This window comes from Microtus ochrogaster, unplaced genomic scaffold (assembly GCF_000317375.1).
Source record: "Microtus ochrogaster isolate Prairie Vole_2 unplaced genomic scaffold, MicOch1.0 UNK7, whole genome shotgun sequence".
NCBI lineage: Eukaryota > Metazoa > Chordata > Mammalia > Rodentia > Cricetidae > Microtus > Microtus ochrogaster.
The window spans coordinates 5090710-5114037 of record NW_004949105.1 but is presented as its reverse complement, the minus strand read 5'-3'; the positions used below and the strand labels follow the sequence as shown (position 1 = coordinate 5114037).

At 46.3% G+C, this 23328-nt stretch overlaps 1 protein-coding gene across 1 annotated transcript in view; it reads left to right on the top strand.

Moving 5' to 3' along the window:
* Positions 1–23328, top strand: part of Cul4a (cullin 4A) — a 39348-nt gene that overhangs the window by 13799 nt on the left and 2221 nt on the right. Inside the window, exons 4-19 of the mRNA XM_005366268.2 lie at positions 872–941; positions 2000–2073; positions 2542–2704; positions 3303–3392; positions 4405–4487; positions 7329–7396; positions 9231–9349; positions 9878–10070; positions 12635–12739; positions 12856–12966; positions 13043–13128; positions 13550–13657; positions 17385–17498; positions 19888–19993; positions 20357–20529; positions 21435–21587. Of these exons, the coding sequence (XP_005366325.1) occupies positions 872–941; positions 2000–2073; positions 2542–2704; positions 3303–3392; positions 4405–4487; positions 7329–7396; positions 9231–9349; positions 9878–10070; positions 12635–12739; positions 12856–12966; positions 13043–13128; positions 13550–13657; positions 17385–17498; positions 19888–19993; positions 20357–20529; positions 21435–21587 (1816 nt within the window). The remainder of the gene's footprint in view (positions 1–871; positions 942–1999; positions 2074–2541; positions 2705–3302; positions 3393–4404; positions 4488–7328; positions 7397–9230; positions 9350–9877; positions 10071–12634; positions 12740–12855; positions 12967–13042; positions 13129–13549; positions 13658–17384; positions 17499–19887; positions 19994–20356; positions 20530–21434; positions 21588–23328) is intronic.

The window sequence follows — 23328 nt, the reverse complement described above, 5'->3', positions numbered from 1 at the left end:
CAAAAGCACACATACAACATACATGTGTACACTTAGACTGTGTACACTTGGACTGTCCCAAAAGCACACATACAACATACATGTGTACACTTAGAGTCTAGCAGAGTGCATAATTTGGTCATGAATACAACTTGATGTTAGTATTCTGAGCTTTTACTTTTACTGGGCAAACCACTACCACTCTTGAGCTGCCAGCTCCCTGCTATACACTTTTATACACACATTGACTGTGGGGCACTCAGGCCCCACCAGACACCAGTTCTAGAAGGTCCATTGTGGAGTTATGTTCAGTCCTGACCCTCAGAAGCTGAAATTTGGACACCCAGATGAAACACTCATGTCTGGTGGTTTGTGTCAGCGGGCAGGAATGGAAAGTAACCCTGCAAAGAAGAGAGAATGGAAGCCAACATGGAGCAGTGAGAGACAGATCCAAGGGGATGGGATGAGTCAGGTAGGTTACTACAAAAGGAAATGAGGTGACAGTGGGCAGAGGCTAGGAACCCACTTGTGGTTTGGGAGCTGCAGGTCTCTGTCAGTCTTTTTGTAAACTGGCTTATAAGCCTAAGTGTTTCCTGGAGGCTGGAAGTCCAAGACCCAGGCACAAGTAGACTCCTGGTAAGAGCTTTCTGCTTAGTAGAGAGTGAGGTGTCTTTGATTCCTCTTGGTACTGTTGCCTTGGGATTAGGTTTTCACTGCGGGTTTAGAGAACACAAGTGTTCAGACTATAGTGTAACTTACACTAGATAATGGTATAATGATCATACTTTCTGTGTTACTAGAAGGACACCTGGGAAGGGTAATGAGATTGAAAGTTGTAAAAAAAAAAATGGAACGGACTAGTGTGTTTGAAGTTTCCTTAGCAGGTCCGCACAGACTCACTAGACAGCGTTTTATTTCTAAAGAAGATTAACACATGCTGGCAAGACCACTGCAGACAAATGGTAAGTTTGCAGCCCTTCACCAGCCCTGCTTCTTCATCCTGGGTGCTATTAGTAATGTCTGTGTTGGCTCACTCATACCTGCCTTAACCTGTCTTTCCACCAACGTAAGGCCTGAGCTCAGGGGCCCTTCACTACAATTGAGCAGGAGAGTAGGGTGGGGAGGGTGCTGGCCAGCTCTGCCTCCAGGTCAGCAGTCAGTGTGTGCTTGTAGAAAGAGGCACCTTAAGTTCTCAAAGGAAACCCCAGGTGTCTAACTGCAGTTTGGCCTGGGTTCCAGCCCCTCGCTGTAGTTAAATGGCAGAAGCTTAGGCTGTGATGGTGTCTAACTTGTTTTCACACATGTGAGTTTTTGTGTGGCCCAGCTGTTGGCTTCTTCAAGTAGCCTGAGTGCTTGTTTTCTAGAGATGAGGAGAAGGTGATGAGCATTTTCAGCCATGTGGATGTGAAAACAATGTCTGTTAGGGACGGTGTTCTCAAATGTCAGCAGTCTCTGCAGAAAGTGGAATCAGTCCCAGCTGGTAAATACAGGGCTTCAACAGCAAGGGTAGAAGGACAGCTCACTCCCTGCGCTCTCGCTGTTCTTGCAACAGAGCACACTCTGGAGCCCGAGCCTCAAGATCAGGTAGCAAGATTTAACTTATAAAATTTAAGCCAGGAAGGGGGATCCTGCATGTGTCTGTGATCACATTTAGGAAGTAAACAGGAAAATAAGGAGTTTAAGGCCATGAAACCCCATCTCAAAAAAACCAAGAAAGACTAGTTTAGTACTTAGCCACCCAAAGAGCATCATTGTGTCGTCTGTTGGGAGATAATTAAATTTCAAAGATCATTGAGGTTAAATGCTTTAAAATTCCTGTAGTCTGGGCTGAAAAATGCCAGTAGAGAAGTTAAATTTATAAAAATTAGGGACTTGATGTGTGAGGGCTTTCCATCAAGAAGTGATTGTTACATTCAAGACAGCTAATGTAAGGACGGTCCGGAAAGTCTGATCTCAAGTGGTCGGTGCATGGCTGAGCATGGGAACGGGGGTGTGAGTGCTGCTCCTTTCTGGTCTTCAGATCATGATCAGAAGCATCTTCCTGTTTCTGGATCGCACCTATGTCCTCCAGAACTCCATGCTTCCTTCTATCTGGTGAGTGCCCTCCTGGTCTGACAAGCCCTGCTGCCTTCTCTCGGGTGGAGTGATCCTTCCCAAATCTCCTAGGCTACCAGCTGAGGAGTAGAGAGGAGATTTCTGGGAACAGTGCAGGAAAAAGGAAGGGATCCAGAGGGAGCAGATGCAGTGCTGGTTCCCACAGACTTGACACCTTTGTGGCTTGCCCAAGAAGAATGGTGAGCCATGGGTCAGAGACAGCAGATTTACACAAAAGCAATCGATTATTGGGCACCTGTGTGACATGTATCTCATTACCTCCTCGGGGTGGTCAGCTTGACCTATCCAGGAAATAACCTCATTTAGGGTAGAGACACTGTCATCCTGGATAGAGGCCTTTCCAAGCTCTGGGTATAACCAACAAATAGCAGTTTGGGGCAGGTGCACGTGAAGCTTCTGGAGCATCCAAGGCTGACCTGAAGCCTTGCTCTGCTTTCTGCCTGTCAGGGACATGGGCCTAGAGCTGTTCAGGAATCACATCATCAGCGACAGAATGGTGCAGAGTAAGACCATTGATGGGATCCTGCTGCTCATTGGGCGTGAGAGAAGCGGTGAGGCTGTGGACAGGAGCCTGCTCCGGAGTCTGCTAAGCATGCTCTCAGATCTCCAGGTGAGGCTTTGGTCTTGAGTGTGTGTGAGCCACTGCAGGTGCCTGCTGAAAAGTAAACACAGGCTTCGTAAAGTATGAGTTGAAGATACAGTTATCTAGTCCTTAAGGAGAGAATGCCTGAAGCTATCACCACACTACACAAGGAGCCACGGAGGAAAAGATTGATAAGTATGGCTATATAAAAAATGTTAGTTTAGGCCGGGCAATGGTGGCGCATGCCTTTAATCCCAGCACTTGGGAGGCAGAGGCAGGCGGCTCTCTGTGAGTTCAAGGCCAGCCTGGTCTACAAGAGCTAGTTCCAGGACAGGCTCCAAAGCTAGAGAAACCTGTCTTGAAAAACCACACAAAAAAAGTTAGTTTAAATGGAAAATATACCATAAACAAAGGTAAAATCAATTGCCAAGGTACAAAGGCAAATAAACATTAGTGTTGAGCAGGTAGGGCCCTGGCCTGGCAGGAAAAGTTTTCCAGAGATCAGTGGCACATGATGACCACAAGCTGCAGCCTGCTGACTCCGGGGGTTGGGGGGGTGGGGGTGCTTAGTGCTTGAAAAGGCAGGCTCCTGCATGAAGCACGTCAGTAACTGCTCATTCCCTAGGTATATAAAGACTCGTTTGAACTGAAGTTTTTGGAAGAGACTAACTGTCTGTATGCTGCAGAAGGCCAGAGGCTGATGCAAGACAGGGAGGTGAGATGTGTGACCAACTGTCTTTGCTTTAACCCCCTCAGGGAGCCATTCACAAGGATTGCACTCTTTCCTGTGTACACATTTATCAGTCTCCTCAAGCCCTCAGGGATGGACTGCTTGTTGTAGAAGTTCATTCCTTTCCCTTAGGAGATTTGTCCTTTTATTCCCCCCCCCCCCCGCAAGTAGTTTCTGGAATAGCAAAGGAGCACATGTCTAAGTGAGAGGATAAAATATAAATCCTAAGTATGGAAGACAAATAATTAAGAATCAAAGATTTTCATCTATGTAAAGCACTGGTAAAGAATTATCTCCAAGCCAGGCAGTGGCGGTGCACACCTTTAAGCCCTTGGGAGGCAGAGGCAGGTGGACTTCTGTGAGTCTGAGGCCAGCCTGGTCTACAAGCAAGTTCAGGACAGCCAAAGTTACACAGAGAAACTCTGTGTCTCCAAAAAAAAAAAAAAAAAAAAAAATCTCTCCAAAAATGCATGTGTAATAAATAATACATGTGATATTGCATATGTAATACCAATATCACTCCACCCTGTTGGGCAGCTTCCGAGGTCCTGGAGTTAAGTCCTGAAGGGAGCCCTGAGCACAGACATGGTAACCTGCTCCTTTTAAGGTGGCCCAGCCTGTCAGAGCAGAATTTAACTGCAGCAGTGCTGGCAGATGCCAACCCTGAGGACTATTCACCCCCGACAACTGACATCTGTTTGCAGTCTGGCACAGGGGAGGTCTCACCTCTGACAGCTTCCTGTGTGGGTGCCAGGTTGCCAGTAGGCTTTGGGCTTTCTACCCAGATACTACTAATGACTCACCCTATGGGCCCTAATTTTAGAGATGGCTCCCAGCCTGCTGGTTGTCACACACATAGCCTCTCATCCTGCCCAACCCTGGTCATCTAGTAATATTCAACTTGAAGGTGTTCACTGCTTTTTCAATTCTATGAAGAAATCTTTTTATCAATAATGGAGAAATCTTTTGTCATTGATGTGTTAATTTTTTTTGGAAGGTTCCAGAATATCTTAACCATGTGAGTAAGCGTCTAGAAGAGGAAGCAGACCGAGTGATCACTTACTTAGACCACAGCACACAGTAAGCACTGTCCTCCTTGGATCCGTTTCGGTTTCTCATAGGCCACATACTTTCTTGCTCCATATTGAAAGAGGTGAGTGGTGGTGGTGCACACATTTATCCCAGCACTCGGGAGGCAGAGGCAGGTGGATCTCTGAGGTACCTCAAACTCACCCAGTACTCTGAGGCTACTCCAGTCACGAGACCATGCTTTGCTTATGATCCATCTGTGCCCAGCAATTATAAACTGTATTTCTTAATACATGCTGTCGCGAGTGGCCTGGTCAAGGACAGTGACATCCTTAGCATCTGAGTGCTTTGTTTGCCTGATAGAACTTCACTGAATATGAGACTCTTCACTTAGAAGCTTTTTGTTTTTAAAGATTTATTTTTATTACTGTAATTGTGTGCAGTATGTGGGTATATGCTTGTGAGTACCAGTGCCTGAGGAGTCCATGGTTCTTGGATCCCCTAGAGCTGGGGTTATAGGTGATTATGAGTCACTTGATGTGAGTGCTGAGTACTGGCCTCTGCAAGAGCAGTGCACACGCTTAACTAAGTCATCTCCATCCCCTAGTTACAAGGTTGTATTAGATGTATTATATGACTATAATTCTTATGATACAGTACATTTCCCCCCTCTTTTCATTCATCTTTTTCCTCTAGATTTTGGGTTGATGAGCAGCTAGGGAAATAAGGGAGAGAGAATGTGCATTTGTGCAAAATATGTATTATTTACTGCTGTAAGGAGACGGAAACAGGGAGGGGCACAAAGGGGAAATGGTGAACTGTACGAAGCTCCAGTCCTTGTGGAGTTTGGGACAAGAGGAAGGAAGGGGTCAGACTCTCAGGAGATGTAGCGTGGGAGTTCAGGATGTGTTCCTCCTTTCACATGGTGAGGGATGCCATGGGTCCTAGTCCAGAACTGAGCTGGGGGATGCTGGGTTGCTTAGAGATATTGATGTGCTCCTCACACTCTCACTTGACAGGGAGAAAAGTCAGAGGTGGCCACAGGAGGCTCCCTCCAGAGGGCCGCCCACATCTCTGACCTCCATTTTCATGGAGGCTGGGATCTCAATCCTGCCGTAGGTGCTGTGAGATTTAAATAGATTAAAAGGTTCTTTATAGAAGTCTGGGCATAGTGATACACACTGTTAATCCTAAAGCTCAAGAGGCAGAGACAGGGGGATCTCTGTGAGTACAAAGCCATTCTGGTCTACATAGCAAGTTTTAGGCCAGTCAGGGCTGCACACTGACACTCTGTCTCAAAAAGAAAAGATTTGCTGCTAAGCCTCACTGCCTGAGTTCAATACCCCGGACTCCTTTTTTATTTATTTATTTATTTATTTTTTTTTTTGAGGCAGGGTTTCTCTGTGTAACAGCCCTGGCTGTCCTGGAACTCACTCTATAGACCAGGCTGGCCTCAAACTCACAGAGATCTGCCTGCCTCTGCCTCCCAAGTGCTGGGATTGAAGGCGTGCGCCACCACCACTTGGACTCTTGGAGGTTTCCTCTGGCATCCACACGTGCTGTGGTGTGTGCACAGCACACAATTTAAACATTGGTACTGGGCCCTGGACTCCGGTGTCCTCCTTAGTTTACAAACTCTAAAGGAAGTCTTGGGAAAGGTAAACATTCTCTGTGATCTTCTGAAAAGAAAAAATATGTGTTATGAATAAAAAAGAGCCAGGAAGCTGGGTGTGGTGGGACACGCCTGAAATCCCAGCACTTGGGAGACCAAGGAAGGCATGGATCTCTGTGAGCTCAGGACTGACTTGGTTTACGTGAGGAGTTCCAGGACAGACCCTGTCTGGGGGATGAGGGAGCCAGGAAGATCATGTTTGTACCTGTGACTGCAGTGGTCAGGCCACATTTCCCACTGCTCTGTTCTGTGTGGTGCTCATGTGGCCAGCCCTCATAGCAGGCTGTTTCCATGAGCAGGAACCTGCCCAGTAATGGTGGGGGTCGGGGTGGCCAGGGTGAGGAATGGAGCTACAGGAGTACATCTCAGACAAAAAGTAGGTGGTCAGCCAATCTCTAGAACCTTCCATTGCTGGTCCCTCCTGTTAGAGAGGTGAGGACCAAAGCTGAGAACACACTGGAAGGCAGAGTAAGTACAGGAAGATTGTGGGACAGTGATGGAGGAAAGAGGTCAGAGTCTAAATTGTGAGGGAGATGGTAGTTTGCCACGGAAAATACTTACCTCTGTGGATTGTAGGCCTCGTGGTGCCACAGCATAGAGCAACCATCCTGCCCAACAGACTGACAGGACAGTGACCATGGAGAACAGAGTACTTGAGCAGACATAAGCAATAGACTGTAGACTGCACTGCTAGATGTGCCCTGCTGGCTTCTAGACTCTGCCTTCGAGTTCATGTCTACAGTTCAGGAAGCTTTAGCACGGGACAGCAGACCATGAAGGGCAGAGGTGAAAATCAGAAACCAAGGTTAAGACACATGTGCCAGGCTTCTCCGGTGCTCACTGCTGAGTGTTTTCGGACCTACCTATGGACTTGTCTGTGTTATTCAGCAGGTCGTGTTTAGGTCTTGTTTGCAACAAGAAGCCAGGTATGGTGATGAATGCCTAATCCCAGCACTGGGTAGCTGGGGTAGAAAACTCTGTGCTCAAGACCAGTTTGGGCTATATATTGAGATCCTGTCTCATGAAAGAAAAAAAAAAAAAAAGAAATGAAATCTGGCATTAGAATTGTCAACACAGTCACAGTTCATAGTTGATGTGATGAAAAGCTAATTTGTTAGCCCTCTGTCGTCTTGGCTATAGGCTGTCTGTTGTGACTTTAACTTTCCCCTTTGATAGATGACCAGTTCTATGCTGCTGATACTTTCTGGTTTTCTTTATAGGAAACCTTTGATTGCCTGTGTGGAGAAACAACTATTAGGAGAACATTTGACCGCAATTCTGCAGAAAGGTAGATTTTCCCATGTGCAAATTTAAACTAAATTCTATCTTTAACTTGTGAAACTCTGGAAGCATTGTACATAACTTCTGGAATTGTTATTTTTGGGGATGAACTATTAAGACTCTTGTTTAATGGATGTGCTAGCCCTAAGAGGCATACGTAGTTAAGAGAGCTGGGATCATGTGTGTGCACCACCACACCTGGCTTGTAACTTGGACCTTTCTTAAAAAATAAACATTAAAGAGCTGTATGCTGGTGGTCTCAGTGCATGCTTTGATAAGCTAAATTGTTGCAAGGAAATGGTAAAGTATACTTGTAAAAACTTATTCTAAATTTCACTAGGGGGCTGTGGAGATGTCTTAGTTGATCATGTGCTTGCCATGCAAGCATCAGTTCCTGAATTTGGATTCCCAGGATCCACATTAAAAAGCTAGGTAGGAGTCACAGCACTGGTGGCAGAGACAGGACAAAGTCTAGGATTACTGCCGGCCAGGAGAGCTGAATCGATGAGCTCTAGCTCCAGTGAGAAACTCTGCTGAACAGTAAAAAGCAAAGCAAAACAAAGATGGAGGGTAATTGAGGAAGTCACCAACATCAATCTCTCGCCCCCTAAGGAACACCTGCAGATATGTGCACAAATACATGAGTAAATAAATACAATAGCATACACAATTATATTAGAAACATTCCAAAAGGTAAAAGGCTTTTAAACTTTTTTAATACATCATTTAGGACTCTTGGCAGATATTTTACAAAAAGCTAAAGCTTATTTGTGTGTTTAGCTCAGAAGTAATCTTGAGACATAGCAAGCAGCAAAACCTCTGGCTTAGACCAGGGACTGTCTCCACACACCTTGACCCTGTGTGTGTAGGCACCCAGGTCTACAGGTAGCTTCTCTGGCCTCTTCTGGCCTCTGCAGGTACTGCACAAACATGATGCATACGTTTACACACAGGCAAAATGCTCATATAATATGAAATAATAAAATTATAAGACCTAAATAGCTGAATAAAAATTCTAAAATTCCATGTCTTACAGTTTATTATGTGAATCAAACTAAAAATTTTAAATTGAATTAATTTTAGTTTATATTTATTTTATTTTATGTATATGAGTGCTTAGCTTACATATATGTATATGCACCACATGTATGCAATATCCACAGTGGTCAGGAGAGGGTGGAGGTCAGAAAACAGCATCAGATCATCCTAGAACTGGAGTTAGACATGGTTGTGAGCCACCATGTGGACTAGAAGCTGAGCCTGGGTCCTCTGTAAGAACAGCAAGTGCTTTTACGTGCTGAGCCATCTCTCCAGCCCCTGAACCAATCTTTTAAGAATAAATGTTTTTTTCTGACGAATAAACAAAACCTCAGATAATTTGCATTGTGAATTTTGGAGGGGGTGGTTCGAGACAGGGTTTCTCTGTGTAACAGTTCTGGCTGTCCTGAAACTTGCTCTGTAGACCAGGCTGGTCTCAAACTCACAGAGATCCACCTGCCTCTGTCACCCCAGTACCGGGATTAAAGGCGTGTGCCACCACTGGCTGGCATCATTATAAATTTCTCAGGGCAAATACTTGTCAAAATATTTTTTTTTGACTCAGTGCTTTTGTTAAGGCATTTGTAAAATGAGAAACTCAATAATACATTCCTAATGCACTCAGAAACTGAGATCCCCCTATATGAGCACCTCAGGCAAGTGACCAAACAGGCATGCTGCTGTGGCAGGCATGTGCTCCAAGTCTGCAAGCCATGTGCTGCCCGTGTGGCGTGGACTGTACTGTGTTCACTCCCGAATGCTGCCTTCCTCCTGTGACCTGCTCTTGCTCTGCACACTGCTAGGGCTTGACCACCTGCTGGATGAGAACAGGGTTCCTGACCTTACCCAGATGTACCAGCTGTTCAGCCGGGTGAAAGGGGGTCAGCACGCTCTGCTGCAGCACTGGAGCGAGTACATCAAGGTACACACCAGTTTACACACTATACCCTGCAGAGGCACGTGAACTACTGAGAGGTGCCGTCTGTTTGCCTGTCTTCCACATGACCTGATGAATGTTTTCTTCAGCTAAATCCACTTTTCTAAGGTGGCACCAGCAGTGATGGCCACTGTCCAGATGGACACCAGCAGTGTAGTGACAACAGCTCTGCACCCCTTCATGTAAACACTTGTTTCTGCTGCAGTAGCGTATCCGGTGTGTCTGTTTATCAGTCATGACTCTGCCCACTGGGAACCGATACACACTGTACAGCAGTTTGCTCTGTCTACTGCTGTTTCTAAGCCCAGTTCCTACCTCTGGGTTTCAGGCATTGTGTCTCTCACTTGCCAGTACACACAGCACCACTCATCATCTTCCAGGATGCATGTCAGGCCCACCTGCCCAGAGGGATGCACCTGTAGAGAGGGTACTGCCATCATGTTGTGAGACAGCAAAAGATACTCTCTGGAATCCTAAGCCTGTTGCTGACTTGGTTATATTTTGTGTCTGTAGACCTTCGGGACAACCATTGTCATCAATCCCGAGAAAGATAAAGACATGGTTCAAGACCTGCTGGACTTTAAGGACAAAGTAGACCACGTGGTGGAAGTGTGCTTCCAGAGGAATGAGCGCTTTATCAACCTGATGAAGGAATCCTTTGAGACGTTCATCAACAAGAGACCAAACAAGCCTGCAGAGCTCATTGGTAGCAAACAGTCCTAGCTGCTTTTCCTTTGTTCCATTTAAAAGGTGTATTTTATATCGTACATGTGTGTACAAGTGTGTTCCAGCTCAGGCGGAAGTCGGAGGGCTTTCAGGAGTCCTTGCACCGTATGGGTTGTGGGGACTGGACTCAGTTTGGCCACGGGCACCTTTACCCACTGAGCCATCATGCTAGCCTTTTTAGGTGCTTTTTAAATATAAAAGTGCCAGGTGTGGGCATGTGCCTTTAACCTGTGCATTCTCCAGGTGGTCTGCATAGCAAGTTCCAGACCATGCATGACTACATGATGAGACCTTATCTAAAAAAAAAAAAAAAAGCCAGGCTATGGTTGGTGTCACACCACACCTGTAATCCCAGCACTTGGGAGGCAGAGGCAGGTGAATCTCTGAGCGTGGTCTACAGAGCTAGTTTTAGGACAGGAAAATGAAGGTTGACTATGGTTATGCATACCTCTTTGATCCTAACACTTAGGTGGCAGAGGCAGGTAGATTGCTATGAGTTTGAGGCCAGCCTGGTCCACGTAGAGAGTTTCAGAGCAGCCAGGGCTACATAATGAAACCCTATCTCAAAAGAACCAAAAAACAAACCATAAATAAACAAACAAACAAATATATAGATAAATGAATGAATGAATGAAGGAAGGAAGGAAGGAAGGAAGGAAGGAAGGAAGGAAGGAAGGAAGGAAGGAAGGAAAAGAACCGCAAATATTTTTCCCAACCAGTTTGAGCAGAGTCCAAACCTTGTCAGGATGTATATGTGGAGCAGTGTTCATGTGTGCACAGTTGTACATCCATGAGGGAATATGTGTCATAGGGACTGAGCCAAGAGCTGAAGTTTTGCATCTGAGAGGCAAGGTGAGAGGGTCAGTGAGTCAGGGCTTCTTGATCCAGGGCTCTAAGCTGCCCTGTAAAAGTCAGGGTTGATCCTTGTCCCGGATGTGAGAATCCCTGAGCAGCTGTGTTCAGGGTGAGGCCTTGTGTGGGGTCAGTGAGGTCATCGGCCTCTGGATAATGCTCTTTAGTCATTTGGTCTGCTCCATATCAAACAGGATAAAATGAGAGCTCAGTTAAAACAGTCATAATCGCCGCCCTGTGTAGTTATCTCACTGCTCACACCAGTTAGTAAAAGTGTGACTGACTTCATAGGAGAAGGCAGAAAGGTGACACGAGCAAACAGGAGTGTGGTAGCAGTCGTCAACAGGGCAGTGTGAGCACAGAGCAGCTCTCAGCTATGTGCACATGGGCAGACTATTCCACAGGAAAACTGATAGGGGCTGAGGAGGTGAGTCAGTTGGTAAAGTGTCTCCCACACAAGCATGAGGACCTGGGGACCTGAGTTCAGATCCTAGCACCCGTGTAGACACAGCCATGGTGGTGTCTGTAACCCCAGTGATGGGGAGGAAAGACAAACCCCCAGAATCTCATTAGCCAGCCAGCCTACTCTTAATCTTAACTTCAGGGTTAGTAACAGACCATGTCTCAAAAAGTAAGTTAGAGACTGGTGGTGGTGGCACATACCTTTAATCCCAGCACTTAGGAGACAGAGTGAGTTTGAGGCCAGCCTGGTCTACAGAGTGAGTTCCAGGACAGCCAGAGATACACAGAGAAACCTTGTCTCAGTAAAACAAAACAAAAAAATCAGTCTGGAGGGGCTGGAGAGATGGACTGGTGGTTGGGAGCACCTGTTCTTCCAGGATTCAAATGCCAGGACATAGTTTGTAATTCAAGCTTCTCCTGCTGATACTGGCAAAGACATACACCCATACATGAATAGAATAAATAAATTTTTAATAATAAAAAATAAAAATTCACCAGGTGGTGGTAGCTTACTTACACCTTTAATTCTGGCACTTAGGAGGCAGAAGCAGGCAGATCTCTGAGTTCAAGACCAGCCTGGTCTACAGAATGAGTTCCAGAACAGCTAAGGCTACACAAACTTTGTCTCAAATTTTTGTCAAAAAATGTCCATTTGGCCGGGCGATGGTGGCGCACGCCTTTAATCCCAGCACTCGGGAGGCAGAGGCAGGCGGATCTCTGTGAGTTCGAGACCAGCCTGGTCTACAGAGTGATTTCCAGGACAGGCTCCAAAGCCACAGAGGGGGCTGGAGAGATGGCTCAGAGGTTAAGAGCACTGACTGTTCTTCCAAAGGTCCTGAGTTCAATTCCCGGCAACCACATGGTGGCTCACAACCATCTGTAATGAGGTCTGGCGCCCTCCTCTGGCCTGCAGACATACATGGAAGGAATGCTGTATACATAAATAAATAAATATTAAAAAAAAAAAAACAAAGCCACAGAGAAACCCTGTCTCGAAAAACCAAAAAAAAAAAAAATGTCCATTTGCTTCTTATCCTACAGTGGTGGTGTTTTGGGAAAGTTCCAGAGTGCCCAGTTATTACTGGGAGATTGAAAAGAGCTGTTTGGGGTTTTTTTGTGTGTTTGTTTGTTTTTTCTTGCGGTGTTAGTGTGAGATGGCACCTAGGGCCTTGTGTGAACCAACAGTATCTCTCCTGCTTTGTTTTCTGATTGGAATTCTTGTATTTCCAGCCAAACATGTTGATTCAAAGTTACGAGCAGGCAACAAAGAAGCAACAGACGAAGAGCTGGAGAGGATCCTGGACAAGATCATGATCCTGTTCCGTTTCATCCATGGTGAGATGTGGCCGATGAACATGCTGACCTGCGCTCAGGAGGAGCTTTCTTCTCACCTGTGTAGCACAACATGTAAACCGGCTATCTCAAGTCGTGGTTTTCCTCTGTTTGCACAGGTAAAGATGTCTTTGAAGCATTTTATAAGAAAGATTTAGCAAAACGGCTGCTGGTGGGGAAGAGCGCATCGGTGGATGCAGAGAAGTCCATGCTGTCGAAGCTCAAGCACGGTGAGCTCAGGGTGGGCCGGCTTGCGGGCGGGCACCACGCACAGCTCTTTCTCACCCACTCCTTCACATGTCGCAGAGTGTGGAGCTGCCTTCACCAGCAAGCTGGAGGGCATGTTCAAGGACATGGAGCTTTCCAAAGACATCATGGTTCACTTCAAGCAAGTGAGTTGTTTCTTCAGTAAAGCTGGCTCAGTGGGTCTAACAGTCAGTCACGTTGTAGCATAGACCAAGTAAAGAAAAAGATTCCAGTGACATTGGAACATAATGGAACATGTTTGAAAGACTGAGTAGATCCATATGTGAAACTCTTTCTAAAATTATATAAATTCCAGGCTGGGCATGGTGGCACATACCTTTAACCCCAGCACTTAGGAGGCAGAAGCAGGCAGATCTCTTAGTTTGAAGCCAGTTCTACATGGTTAACTATGGTTTCTACATAGTTAAATTTCAAAGTAGCTAGGGCTACATTGAAAGACTTTGTTTCAATAAAAGAAAAGATACATAATTTTATACACACAACATTTCTTCTTCAATGTATTAAGTATCTATCTACTTATTGTGTCTTGGATATCTTTGTTTTTAGCATATGCAGAACCAAAGTGCACCAGGCCCCATTGACCTCACGGTGAACATCCTCACCATGGGCTACTGGCCCACATACACGCCCATGGAAGTGCACCTCCCTCCAGAGGTGAGTGATCTGCTGGGCAAGCCCACTATGGCCAGACCTGTTCTGTGGCCCCTGGAAAGTGGTGTTGGACAGTGACCTCTTCAGTCATGGTCAGAGGTACCTGTCCTTCTTTTCTTCATCACAAGGGCACTCGTGAAAATGACAGTTCACCTGACTGCTCTCTGCTTTCCAGCAGAGTCTGGTCTGGTGTTTAGGGCCTTACGTATTGACTTGAAGCATTGTGCAGAACCTGAAGTGGAACATGGAGTTGTAGGCTCAGTGAGGCCAAAATCCAACATGGCCACACCATGCCCAGAGAAGGAGGAGTGAGTAGACCTCCTGAGTGACTCTGTCTTCATCACAGAGGGTGAGGACCTTTCCAGAGGACAGGGACTCAGAGGCTGCAGAGGCCCAGACAGCAAGGGTGAGGCTGGGCCTTCTAGGACCAAGTCAGAACTCTCTCCTGAAACCCTTCTCAGTTCTAAGATAGTTTGTTTCTCTGGTTTCCTTATTTGGACCCCACTGATCTCTATGGCCTTCTCTGTTTGTCTCTATCTCTGTCCCATGTGTCCTCACCTCACACCAAGTGAACAGCAGCCTTGCAGCCCAGCATGCAGCTAGCATGTCTCCTTTCCCTTGGCTCTGCACAGTGCCCCATGCTTCCATCTTCCTCCACTGAACATGACTAGACCAGCTTCTGGCCAGTTCTCCTGCTACCCAAGTGCTGCCTGCCCCACCACTTGCCATAGACTTGACCACTGGGGGTCATGTTTATTTTGTTTTCAGGCTTTTTTGTGCCTGAGCAAAATTTCTTCCAGAAAACCCCGTGTTGCCTTTGCCCCGGTAGCTGTACTTGGTCACACCCACAGGGAATCACTTTCCCTTCTACCTAGCAGGCCTCTCAGAACACTGCAAGTGTTTTCACTTGTTCTGAAATTGTCCAGACTTACAGAAAGTACACAGGGTGGTTCCTAGAATACCTGTATTTAGCGCTGGCTATGTCGATGGCATCTCTTTGCTGTTCAGTGGGGTGTGTGATACCTTTGCCTTCCCTGCCTCAGTGCAGGCCTCCCAGAATTGGCCCCAAGCACTTCAGATTAGAAAATGCTCACTGGTAGGAGTCCCTCCTCCAAGCTTTAACAGCTATCTCAATACATCCTTTAATTGCTGTGGTTAATCTGAGTTGTCAGCATGATTGGATTGAGGACGAAATTCAGCTAGTGAAGCTTTCCTCTGGGTGGGTGTCTGTGAGGACATGTCTAGAGAGATTCTGACCTGTCTTAGTCAGTTAATGGGTTCAAATGCAAAGGACCGTTAAGAAGCTTGTGGATCTGCAGGGTGCAGCTACTGGAGGAAGCAGGCACGTCCTACTCTGCTCCCTGATTCCTGGCCACTCCTCTGCCACACCCTTCCTCCAGGTTCTTTCCACCATGCCGTGGTGACGGTGCCACAAACTGGACTGAAAGTACCCCAAATGAGCACTTCCTCTCTAATTCTTTTTCTGAGGCATTTGTTGCAACAGTGAACACTGACTCAACAGTGTTGTGGTACTCACGAGCCCAGGGTCCACAGGCAGAGCCACATCTTGGGCTCTGGATCATTGTCCTGCAAGTGCTGCCTAAGTGTTTTGTGATGTTGGGCTCCTTCGGCCTCTGTTAGTGTTTAACCTCTATGAATAGTAATTGTGAACTGTGCTCATCTCCCTGTCTGAATCAGTCTCATTGGATGCATGGGGCTGGTTGTCCAGTTCTACCTGTTTAGAAGCTGACATTCTTCTATAATAGAGGTCTCTAGTCTCCCATTTTATATATCAGTTTTTAGGTCTATCACTAAACTTGGGGGTTCTTACTTAAATGCCCACATTATCCCAGATCTCTCAGATGGCTCCTCATTGTCTTTGGGTACATTTTTGTTTTCTTGCAAAAGATGTTGGAGCTTTACCTAATACTGTATTTTTATCAGCTGTGACAAAATACACATTCACATAGACTTTTTCATCTTGGAGTGGCATATTAAACGGGTGGTAACCGAAGATAACTGAAGGTGATCACCTCTTCCCCTTGGGCTGCAGTCAATGTCTGCTTTCTATGACTTGCTTGTCCTTGTTGTCCCATGTTTTGGGACTCATACGTGATGTGCACATTGATGTTGGCATTACTCCCTATTCCAGGATTCCTCATGCTACATCATGTGTTGGTGCGGTGCTTATTCCTCTTTCGGCTCTGTGTACGGGCATTTAATGATGGGGTCCAGGTTCTTTCTGCCTTTGGATAATCATGAATGATGTGACTATGAAGATGGGCATACAGATTTGTTTGTTTTGTTTTTTGAGACAGGATTTCTCTGTGTAACAGCCCTAGCTGTCCAAGAATAAGCTCTTATAGACCAGGCTGGCCTCAAACTCACAGAGATCCACCTGCCTCTGCCTCCCGAGTGCTGGAATTAAAGGCATGCACTACCACCGCCCAGAGTGTACAAATTTTTATGTGAACATCTGTGGTCACTTTTGGGCACATAACTGGAACAGATTTCCAGGCCTGAGTTGTTTTGCTTTTAATTGAGGAGCAGCTTGTTCCTCCTCACCAGCCTTTCCTCTCCTTTCTGCCATCCCCACCGTAGAGGAGTGGTGGTGCCCACCTGGTGTGATTAGCATTTCCCCAATGGTGATGCTAGACATCTTTCCATGTGTGTTGACATTTGTGAGTCTTTGGGAACTGTCTATTCAACTCCTCTTTTCGTTGTCTGTTTTTGTTTGTTTTGTTTTTTTCGTTTTTGTTTTTGGAGACAGGGTTTCTTTGTGTAGCCTGTTTTTGTTATTTAAGAGCTCGTCGCATATGCTTGCTAGGTGCTTGACTCTCATCAGATGTGTGATCTGCAAATATTTTCTCTGTGAGCTCTCTTTTTACTTTCTTGAAAGTATCTGTCTTAGTCTGTTTTCTATGGTTGCAGCAGAATCCCCAAAACTGGGAAATTTAATTCTAAAGGCTGGGAAGGCTCAAAGGGCTCCCTGTGATAAGGGCATCAAGTAGAGAAGGGGCTCAGGAGAGGTAGCCACACTGCTGGTGGTTGCTAGCCTGTGCTCACTCCTTGGTGCCCGTGAAGTCATTCAGCATGTGCTCTGTGTGCACTTGTGAGGTCCATGCTGGTCAGCTTTTGTCACTGTGACAGTCCTTGAGAGAAACCACTTACAGCCATGGTCAAGACAGGAGCATCACAGCAGCAGAAGCCTTCAGGGTCAAAGAGGAGGCCAGGGATAGGACATACTTTCAAAGGCATATCCCTGGTGACCTACTTCCTCCAAACATAACCCACCTCTGAGTTTCCAGAACTTTCCAACTAATTCATTAATGAGTTTAAATTCCTCGTGGCTCAATTGCTTTCCAAAGTCTGTCAACTAGCAGCCAAGCCTGGAGCACATGAGCCCCCACGGGCCATTTCGATACGAACGATAATAGCATATGACACCAGCCTTAGCCAGAGGGAGAGGAAAGTTGCTGGGCGGCTACAGGCACCATTTGATTCAGGTGGCCACATGGACCAGCAGGAGTGGGTGAAGCCTGAGTGCCAAGCACCAAAGCAGACAAAAGCCAGATGTCATAGGAAACTCCACAGTCTCAGGCCTGTGGGTATTATCACAGGTAGCAGAATATAGAAAATAAGGGTCAGAATCTAGAATCGCCTTCTCGGTTCAGCGGTGCAGGTCTGGAAGGGCTCAGTGTGTTCAGTCTCGTGTCTCTTGGCTTGGCAGATGGTCAGACTTCAGGAAGTATTCAAGACGTTCTATCTGGGCAAGCACAGTGGCCGGAAGCTCCAGTGGCAGACAACTCTGGGACATGCTGTGTTGAAGGCGGAGTTTAAGGAGGTCAGTTCTTTATCCACTACTCATGTTTCTTCCCCTCTGCCAATATTTTAGGATAATTTTCAGGTTATTCTTGAACTTCCATAGCAGTGAAAGGCAAGAGTTTTTTTCAGTATGATGTAGCACTAGCTTTTTTTGGTCAATAAAAATAACAAGTAAAGGGTTAATACTCTACTTAACAAAAATCAATTGTAAATTAATCAATAGAAAATTATTTACCAGGGTTGGGGAATGAATCAATAGATAAGGTGATCCTGCTGCACAATCATGAGTGCCTGAATTCCTAGCACTCACATAAAAAACCAGGTATGGGTGTTGGCAAGATGCCTCTGCTGGTAAAGTCACCTGAAACCAAGCCACAACGAGAGGGATTCCCAAGGACCCATATGGTAGAAAGAGGGAAACAACTCCCACAAGCTGTCCCCTGACCTCCATGAGTGCACCATGACAGGTAACTACACACACACACACACACACACACACACACACACACACACAAAGATTACTTAAAACATCTGTAATAGGCATGGCTCTGCTCACCTATAACCTATGCAGTAGATGTGCAGAGACAGGAGGATTACAGGGACTTGCTGGCCATCAGCCTCACTGAAAAACAGCGAGATCCAAGTTCAGCAAGAGACACTGTCTCAAGAGAAGAGGATGGAAAGCAACAGAGTAGGACACTCAACATCCTCCTCTGGCCTCTGCGTGCACACCAGCACATGTGTTTACACACAGTTACACGCCATACATGCAATCATTAAAAGAGCATTGGGTGTAAAAAGGCAGCTGTATAAGCATACCTGAAACCGAGTGTAGTGAAAATGTGCTCCAGTTCTCTGCTAAACAAAAGGTTACAGATTAAAACACAGTGGGGTGTGGCAGAGGCCAGGATGCTGATGGATACTAGAGAGGTCCAGCAAGTGCAGCTGCCAGAGGAAACTGAACATGATACTGCACATAGTGTCATGGAGAGTAGCATGCAGAAGTCTGATCGTACAGATCAAAACCCCAGGTTACCTACTTTTTACTGCCTTAGTTCCAGTTTAAGAAGCAACCTATTTTGGTGTGCCTGTGTGTGTGCCTGCATGTGTGCGTGAGGCCAAGGATACACTGAAACTGACTGCAGGCAGTTCTGGTCCCAGACAAGAGCAGAGCGCTCCACTGCTGAGCCCTCTCCGGCTGCTCTGTCTCTCTGTTAGCTGTTCCTTCTTCCTCCTGTTGTAAAGCACCAAGCAAATGAACATGTTTTGTCGTATGCCAAGAACCCAAGAGGAGAATGTTTCAAGATTTCCACATCCTCTCTTCTCAAGTTACTTCTGCTAGAGCTGGAGTCCTTCCTAAGGCATTTCACAGGGCAGGGGGTAAGAATGCTCTCTGCCATTACCAGCTGTCACATAAAAAGTGAGCGGACATGGGCTGTGTGAGTATACCAAAGACGTGTGTCACCAAGCAGTATGTGGGAGAAAGCCTTCATGTTCATATCTAACTTTAATATATAAATCATGTATACTTAAGTATGTCAAGGAGAATACTCAAAGTTCCTAACATTGTGGTACTGTATGGGTATCACATACCTCTTCTGCAAGGTTTTAGCAAAGTCCAGTTCTGCCACTTGTGTCTTTGATTGCCTTCTGGCTGTAGTTAGGAGCTGACCTCTGCAGACAGCATACAGCTTTCTGCTCATGTGAATCAGGGCTGTGGCGCCTGGCACTGCTGCTCCCCAAATCCCCTTCCTATCCTTTGTCTTCTCCTTACAGAAGTGCTAGATCCTGTGGTACTGGCTGACACGTGTACACTGGGCCATTCTAGATAGAAAAAGTCTGCCCTCCACAGAGCAGCTGAGCAGAGGAGATGGTGCTGACTGAGCACTCTCTCCATGTGTTTGAACATCGTGTTGAACATTCTGCAGGCCTTTCTTTCCTATGCCGTCATCAACCTTCCCATTGCCACCCAGAGCCTCAGGAAGCCACCTGTAATGTTGATGAGCCCAATGCTCAAGAGGCAGAGACAGGCTAGAAAGTTCAAGGCCACCCTGGGATGGATCACAAGCCATTATCTTAAAAACATCAACAAACAAATAAATAGGCCTGACGTCTGGAAAATCATGTTAAAATGCAGAAAGCAGTGGACACACAGCAGACGAGACTCAGGATCCCTGCCTCAGCCTCCCACTGCTGGCTTACAGGCATCACCATGTCCAGCTCCAAGACAAGAATTTTTAACTGTAATACCCAATAATCATTTAATTCTTTTCTAATCAGTAATGTAATTTCATCTTACATGGTGACTGTTAGTAAATTCTGAATCCCCAAAACAATGTATACACAGCAGCCTGCCATAACTCACAAAGTGTCCAGGCAGCCTCTGTGATGGCTCCTTTTTCTTACAGGGGAAGAAGGAGTTTCAAGTGTCCCTCTTCCAGACGTTGGTGCTGCTCATGTTCAACGAAGGGGACGGATTCAGCTTTGAAGAAATAAAAATGGCCACCGGCATAGGTAGGAAGATTCCTTAGGACTTTTTTGGTTTTGTTTTGTTTGTTTGTTTGTTTTGGAAATAGGATCTTACAGTGGTACCTTGGCTATCCCAGAACTCACAGAATTTCACCTACTTGTGCCTCCCAAGTGCTAGGATTAAAAGTGTGCACCACCACGCCTGGCTCTTAATACCACTGTGTTAATTAAAAAGAGGAAGTAGACTGGTGGTGTAGCTCAGAGGCAGGGTGCTTTCCTGGCATGCACAGGGCCCTGGGTTTCTACAGCAGCGCCGGGGAAATGAAGAGAAGGTGCAGACTCAGCTGTCACACCATGGTTTCTCATTGTCGAGACTCTTGGTGACGTCTGCCTCCTTCCCTCCCTCAGAGGACAGTGAGCTGAGAAGAACGCTGCAGTCTCTGGCTTGTGGGAAAGCGCGGGTGCTGATTAAAAGTCCCAAAGGAAAGGAGGTGGAAGATGGAGATAAGTTCATTTTCAATGGAGACTTCAAACACAAGTTGTTCAGAATAAAGATCAATCAGATCCAGATGAAGGAAACTGTAAGTGCCAGCTTTTTCTTCTTCCGCGGTCTCACCATGGGATCTTTCGCTTTTCTAGTAAAGTCGGGACTGCTAGAGGCCAGGGCGTATGTCTGAATCTGTGCAAAAGCAGGGGTTTGGAGTAGCGTCCCCTCATGTAGCTTTCATTAATTTTATGTTATCAGTAGAAGCCAAGAAATCTGCTTTAACTGCTATGCCCATCTGTGAAATCACACCTTCCTATATCAAATGCCAGCACAAAAGAAACACATGGGATATCCAGAATTAGTGCCTGCCCTTTGCTTTGCCTGGCACACATGCTCATGCTGTCCGTGGAGGAAGGAGATGTCCTACAGAACTACAGACCACAGAAGCAGCAATTCCAATAGGGAGCAGGCTACACACACCCAGTAGGTTCTAATGGTCTCCTCATTCCTAGAAATGCTTAGTCTAAGTAGGCGTTGTGAGGAGACTTCTTGTGAAGTATGTGGGGGGGGGGAGCATGCAAAACAACTTTAGTTAATGGATTACTTCTCTTCCATAGACAATTATTGTGTCATTCATCCTGAGGCTTTCAATTTGCTGGACAGAAAATATACCCAAATTACCTAATAATGCAATATAAGGCGGCTAGAGAAATGAATGTCTCAGTGGTTAAGAACAATGGTCGCTCTTTCAGAGGACCTGAGTCCCCAGTATCCACATGGTGCTCACAAGTGTCCTGTGCTCCAGGGAGGGAGCCACTGTTATAGACCCTCTTTGCCAAGGGTTGGTTTTAGAGTTGTACACTGTGAAAAGCTGAGCTTTCATAGAACAAATGGAAATGTAATAAAGCACAACTCCTTAGTCTGCGTCAAAACCAGGTTTGTCAGTGCAAAGCAACACCAGAGCATCTTCACACTCCTCTCATTCTTTCTTTTGTCCAGGTTGAAGAACAAGTTAGCACCACAGAGAGAGTATTCCAGGACAGACAGTACCAGATCGACGCTGCCATAGTCAGGATAATGAAAATGAGGAAGACTCTTGGTCATAACCTTCTAGTTTCTGAATTGTACAATCAGCTGAAATTTCCAGTAAAGGTAAGTTCTGTCAGCACAGTTGGATGTTAGGTTAACACGTGATAGCAAGGCCTCTGTGCAGATCTGACCCATCAGCACCCTGGAAACCAGAGCTCCTCTAAGCAGACTGCATGCTTGAGTTTTCAGGAGGGAGGAGGGCCACAAAGTGTCAGGACAGTGGTTCTTCCCTAAGTGTGGCACGTAAGTTGCTCCCCGGGGCCCTTGTGTCAGTAATGTTGGTAACTCCCTGGGCCCTTGTGTCAGTAATGTTGGTAACTCCCCGGGCCCTTGTGGCAATGGCATTGGTAACTCCCTAGGCCCCTGTGGTAGCTGTGTTGATAACTGCTGGATTTGACATTCACAAGGTACATAGCGTTTCTAACTTAAGAAATGTAAGTCAGCCTCAGGCTTGTTCCTCTTTCTTGTTCTAGAACTAAGCTCTGAGATTCTGTAAGTTATGAAATGCCGATGAGCTTGGGAGGCATCACAAAAATACACCATAAAATATGGCCTAAAGAGCCGGGCGGTGGTGCCGCACGCCTTTAATCCCAGCACTCGGGAGGCAGAGGCAGGCGGATCTCTGTGAGTTCGAGGCCAGCCTGGTCTACAAAGGGAGTTCCAGGACAGGCTCCAAAGCCACAGAGAAACCCTGTCTCGAAAAAAAAAAAAAAAATATGGCCTAAAGTACATTGTCAGCTCTGAAGGAATTGAACTCTAAGGACCTCTGGCCTTCAGCAACTGGAAGTTCCCTGGTTGTGTGACACCCGAGTTGATCGTCTTTATCTGGGGTCACACTAAGACAGCTTAGTCAGTGCCTCAAGGACGGGTACAACAGTGCCTGGCCCCTCCCTCCATGATGATTGGTGCACAGCCCATGCAATACTGTTGTTTCCTACCTAAAGCCAGGATGCGTTTGTCCCTTTGCAAAGGAAGTGACCTGGTGATTAAAGTGATACCATGCAGCTGGACAAAGCTCTAGCCACCATGCTTATGTAGCTAATTGTATGTTCAGCCACATCTTGTAAAATGCATGGCTTGCCACTGAATTTGCTGTTTAAAAATTGATGCTCCCCATGGCAGAAGGCTCTTGCTGCCAAGTGCCGACTGATTTGCTTCCCACTGCAGCAGAAGTGGAGGCAGGTGCCTTTGGGCAGAGACATTTTAAGGCTGTGGACTCAGCCCTGGTTTCAGTCATGCACAGAGACTGAATTCTTCTTTGGTTTATCGAGACAGGGTTTCTCTGTAGCTTGGGAGCCTGTGCTGGAACTCACTTGGTAAGCCAGGCTGGCCTTGAACTCACAGAGATCCACCTGCTTCTGCCTCCTGAGTTCTGGAATTAAAGGATGCGCCGCCACCACCTGGCCAAGATTGAATTCTTTGACTGGCATGGTGGTACACATCTTTAATCCCAGCACTCAGGGGTAGGAATAGGCAGATCTCTGTGAATTAGGGTCTAGCCCGCTCGCTCTACATAGTGAGTTGCAGGACAGTCAGTGCTACATAGACCCTGTCTCACAAAACAAAACAAGAAAGGCAGGGCCGGGTGTTTGTGGCTGGTCACCTACTTTATAGTCACATACGAGTTAAAGCAGTGAGACGAGGCTGTCGTGATGTTTGTCTAGTGACAATGACAGATACATTTTTGCAGTAACTTAGCAGAACACTCAAAATTGTGACTGTCCCCTGTAGATGAAGCGTACCTGGTGAATCTGGATTGATAGGAATGCGTCACAAAGGATGAGGATGGCTAGAGGTGTGCATG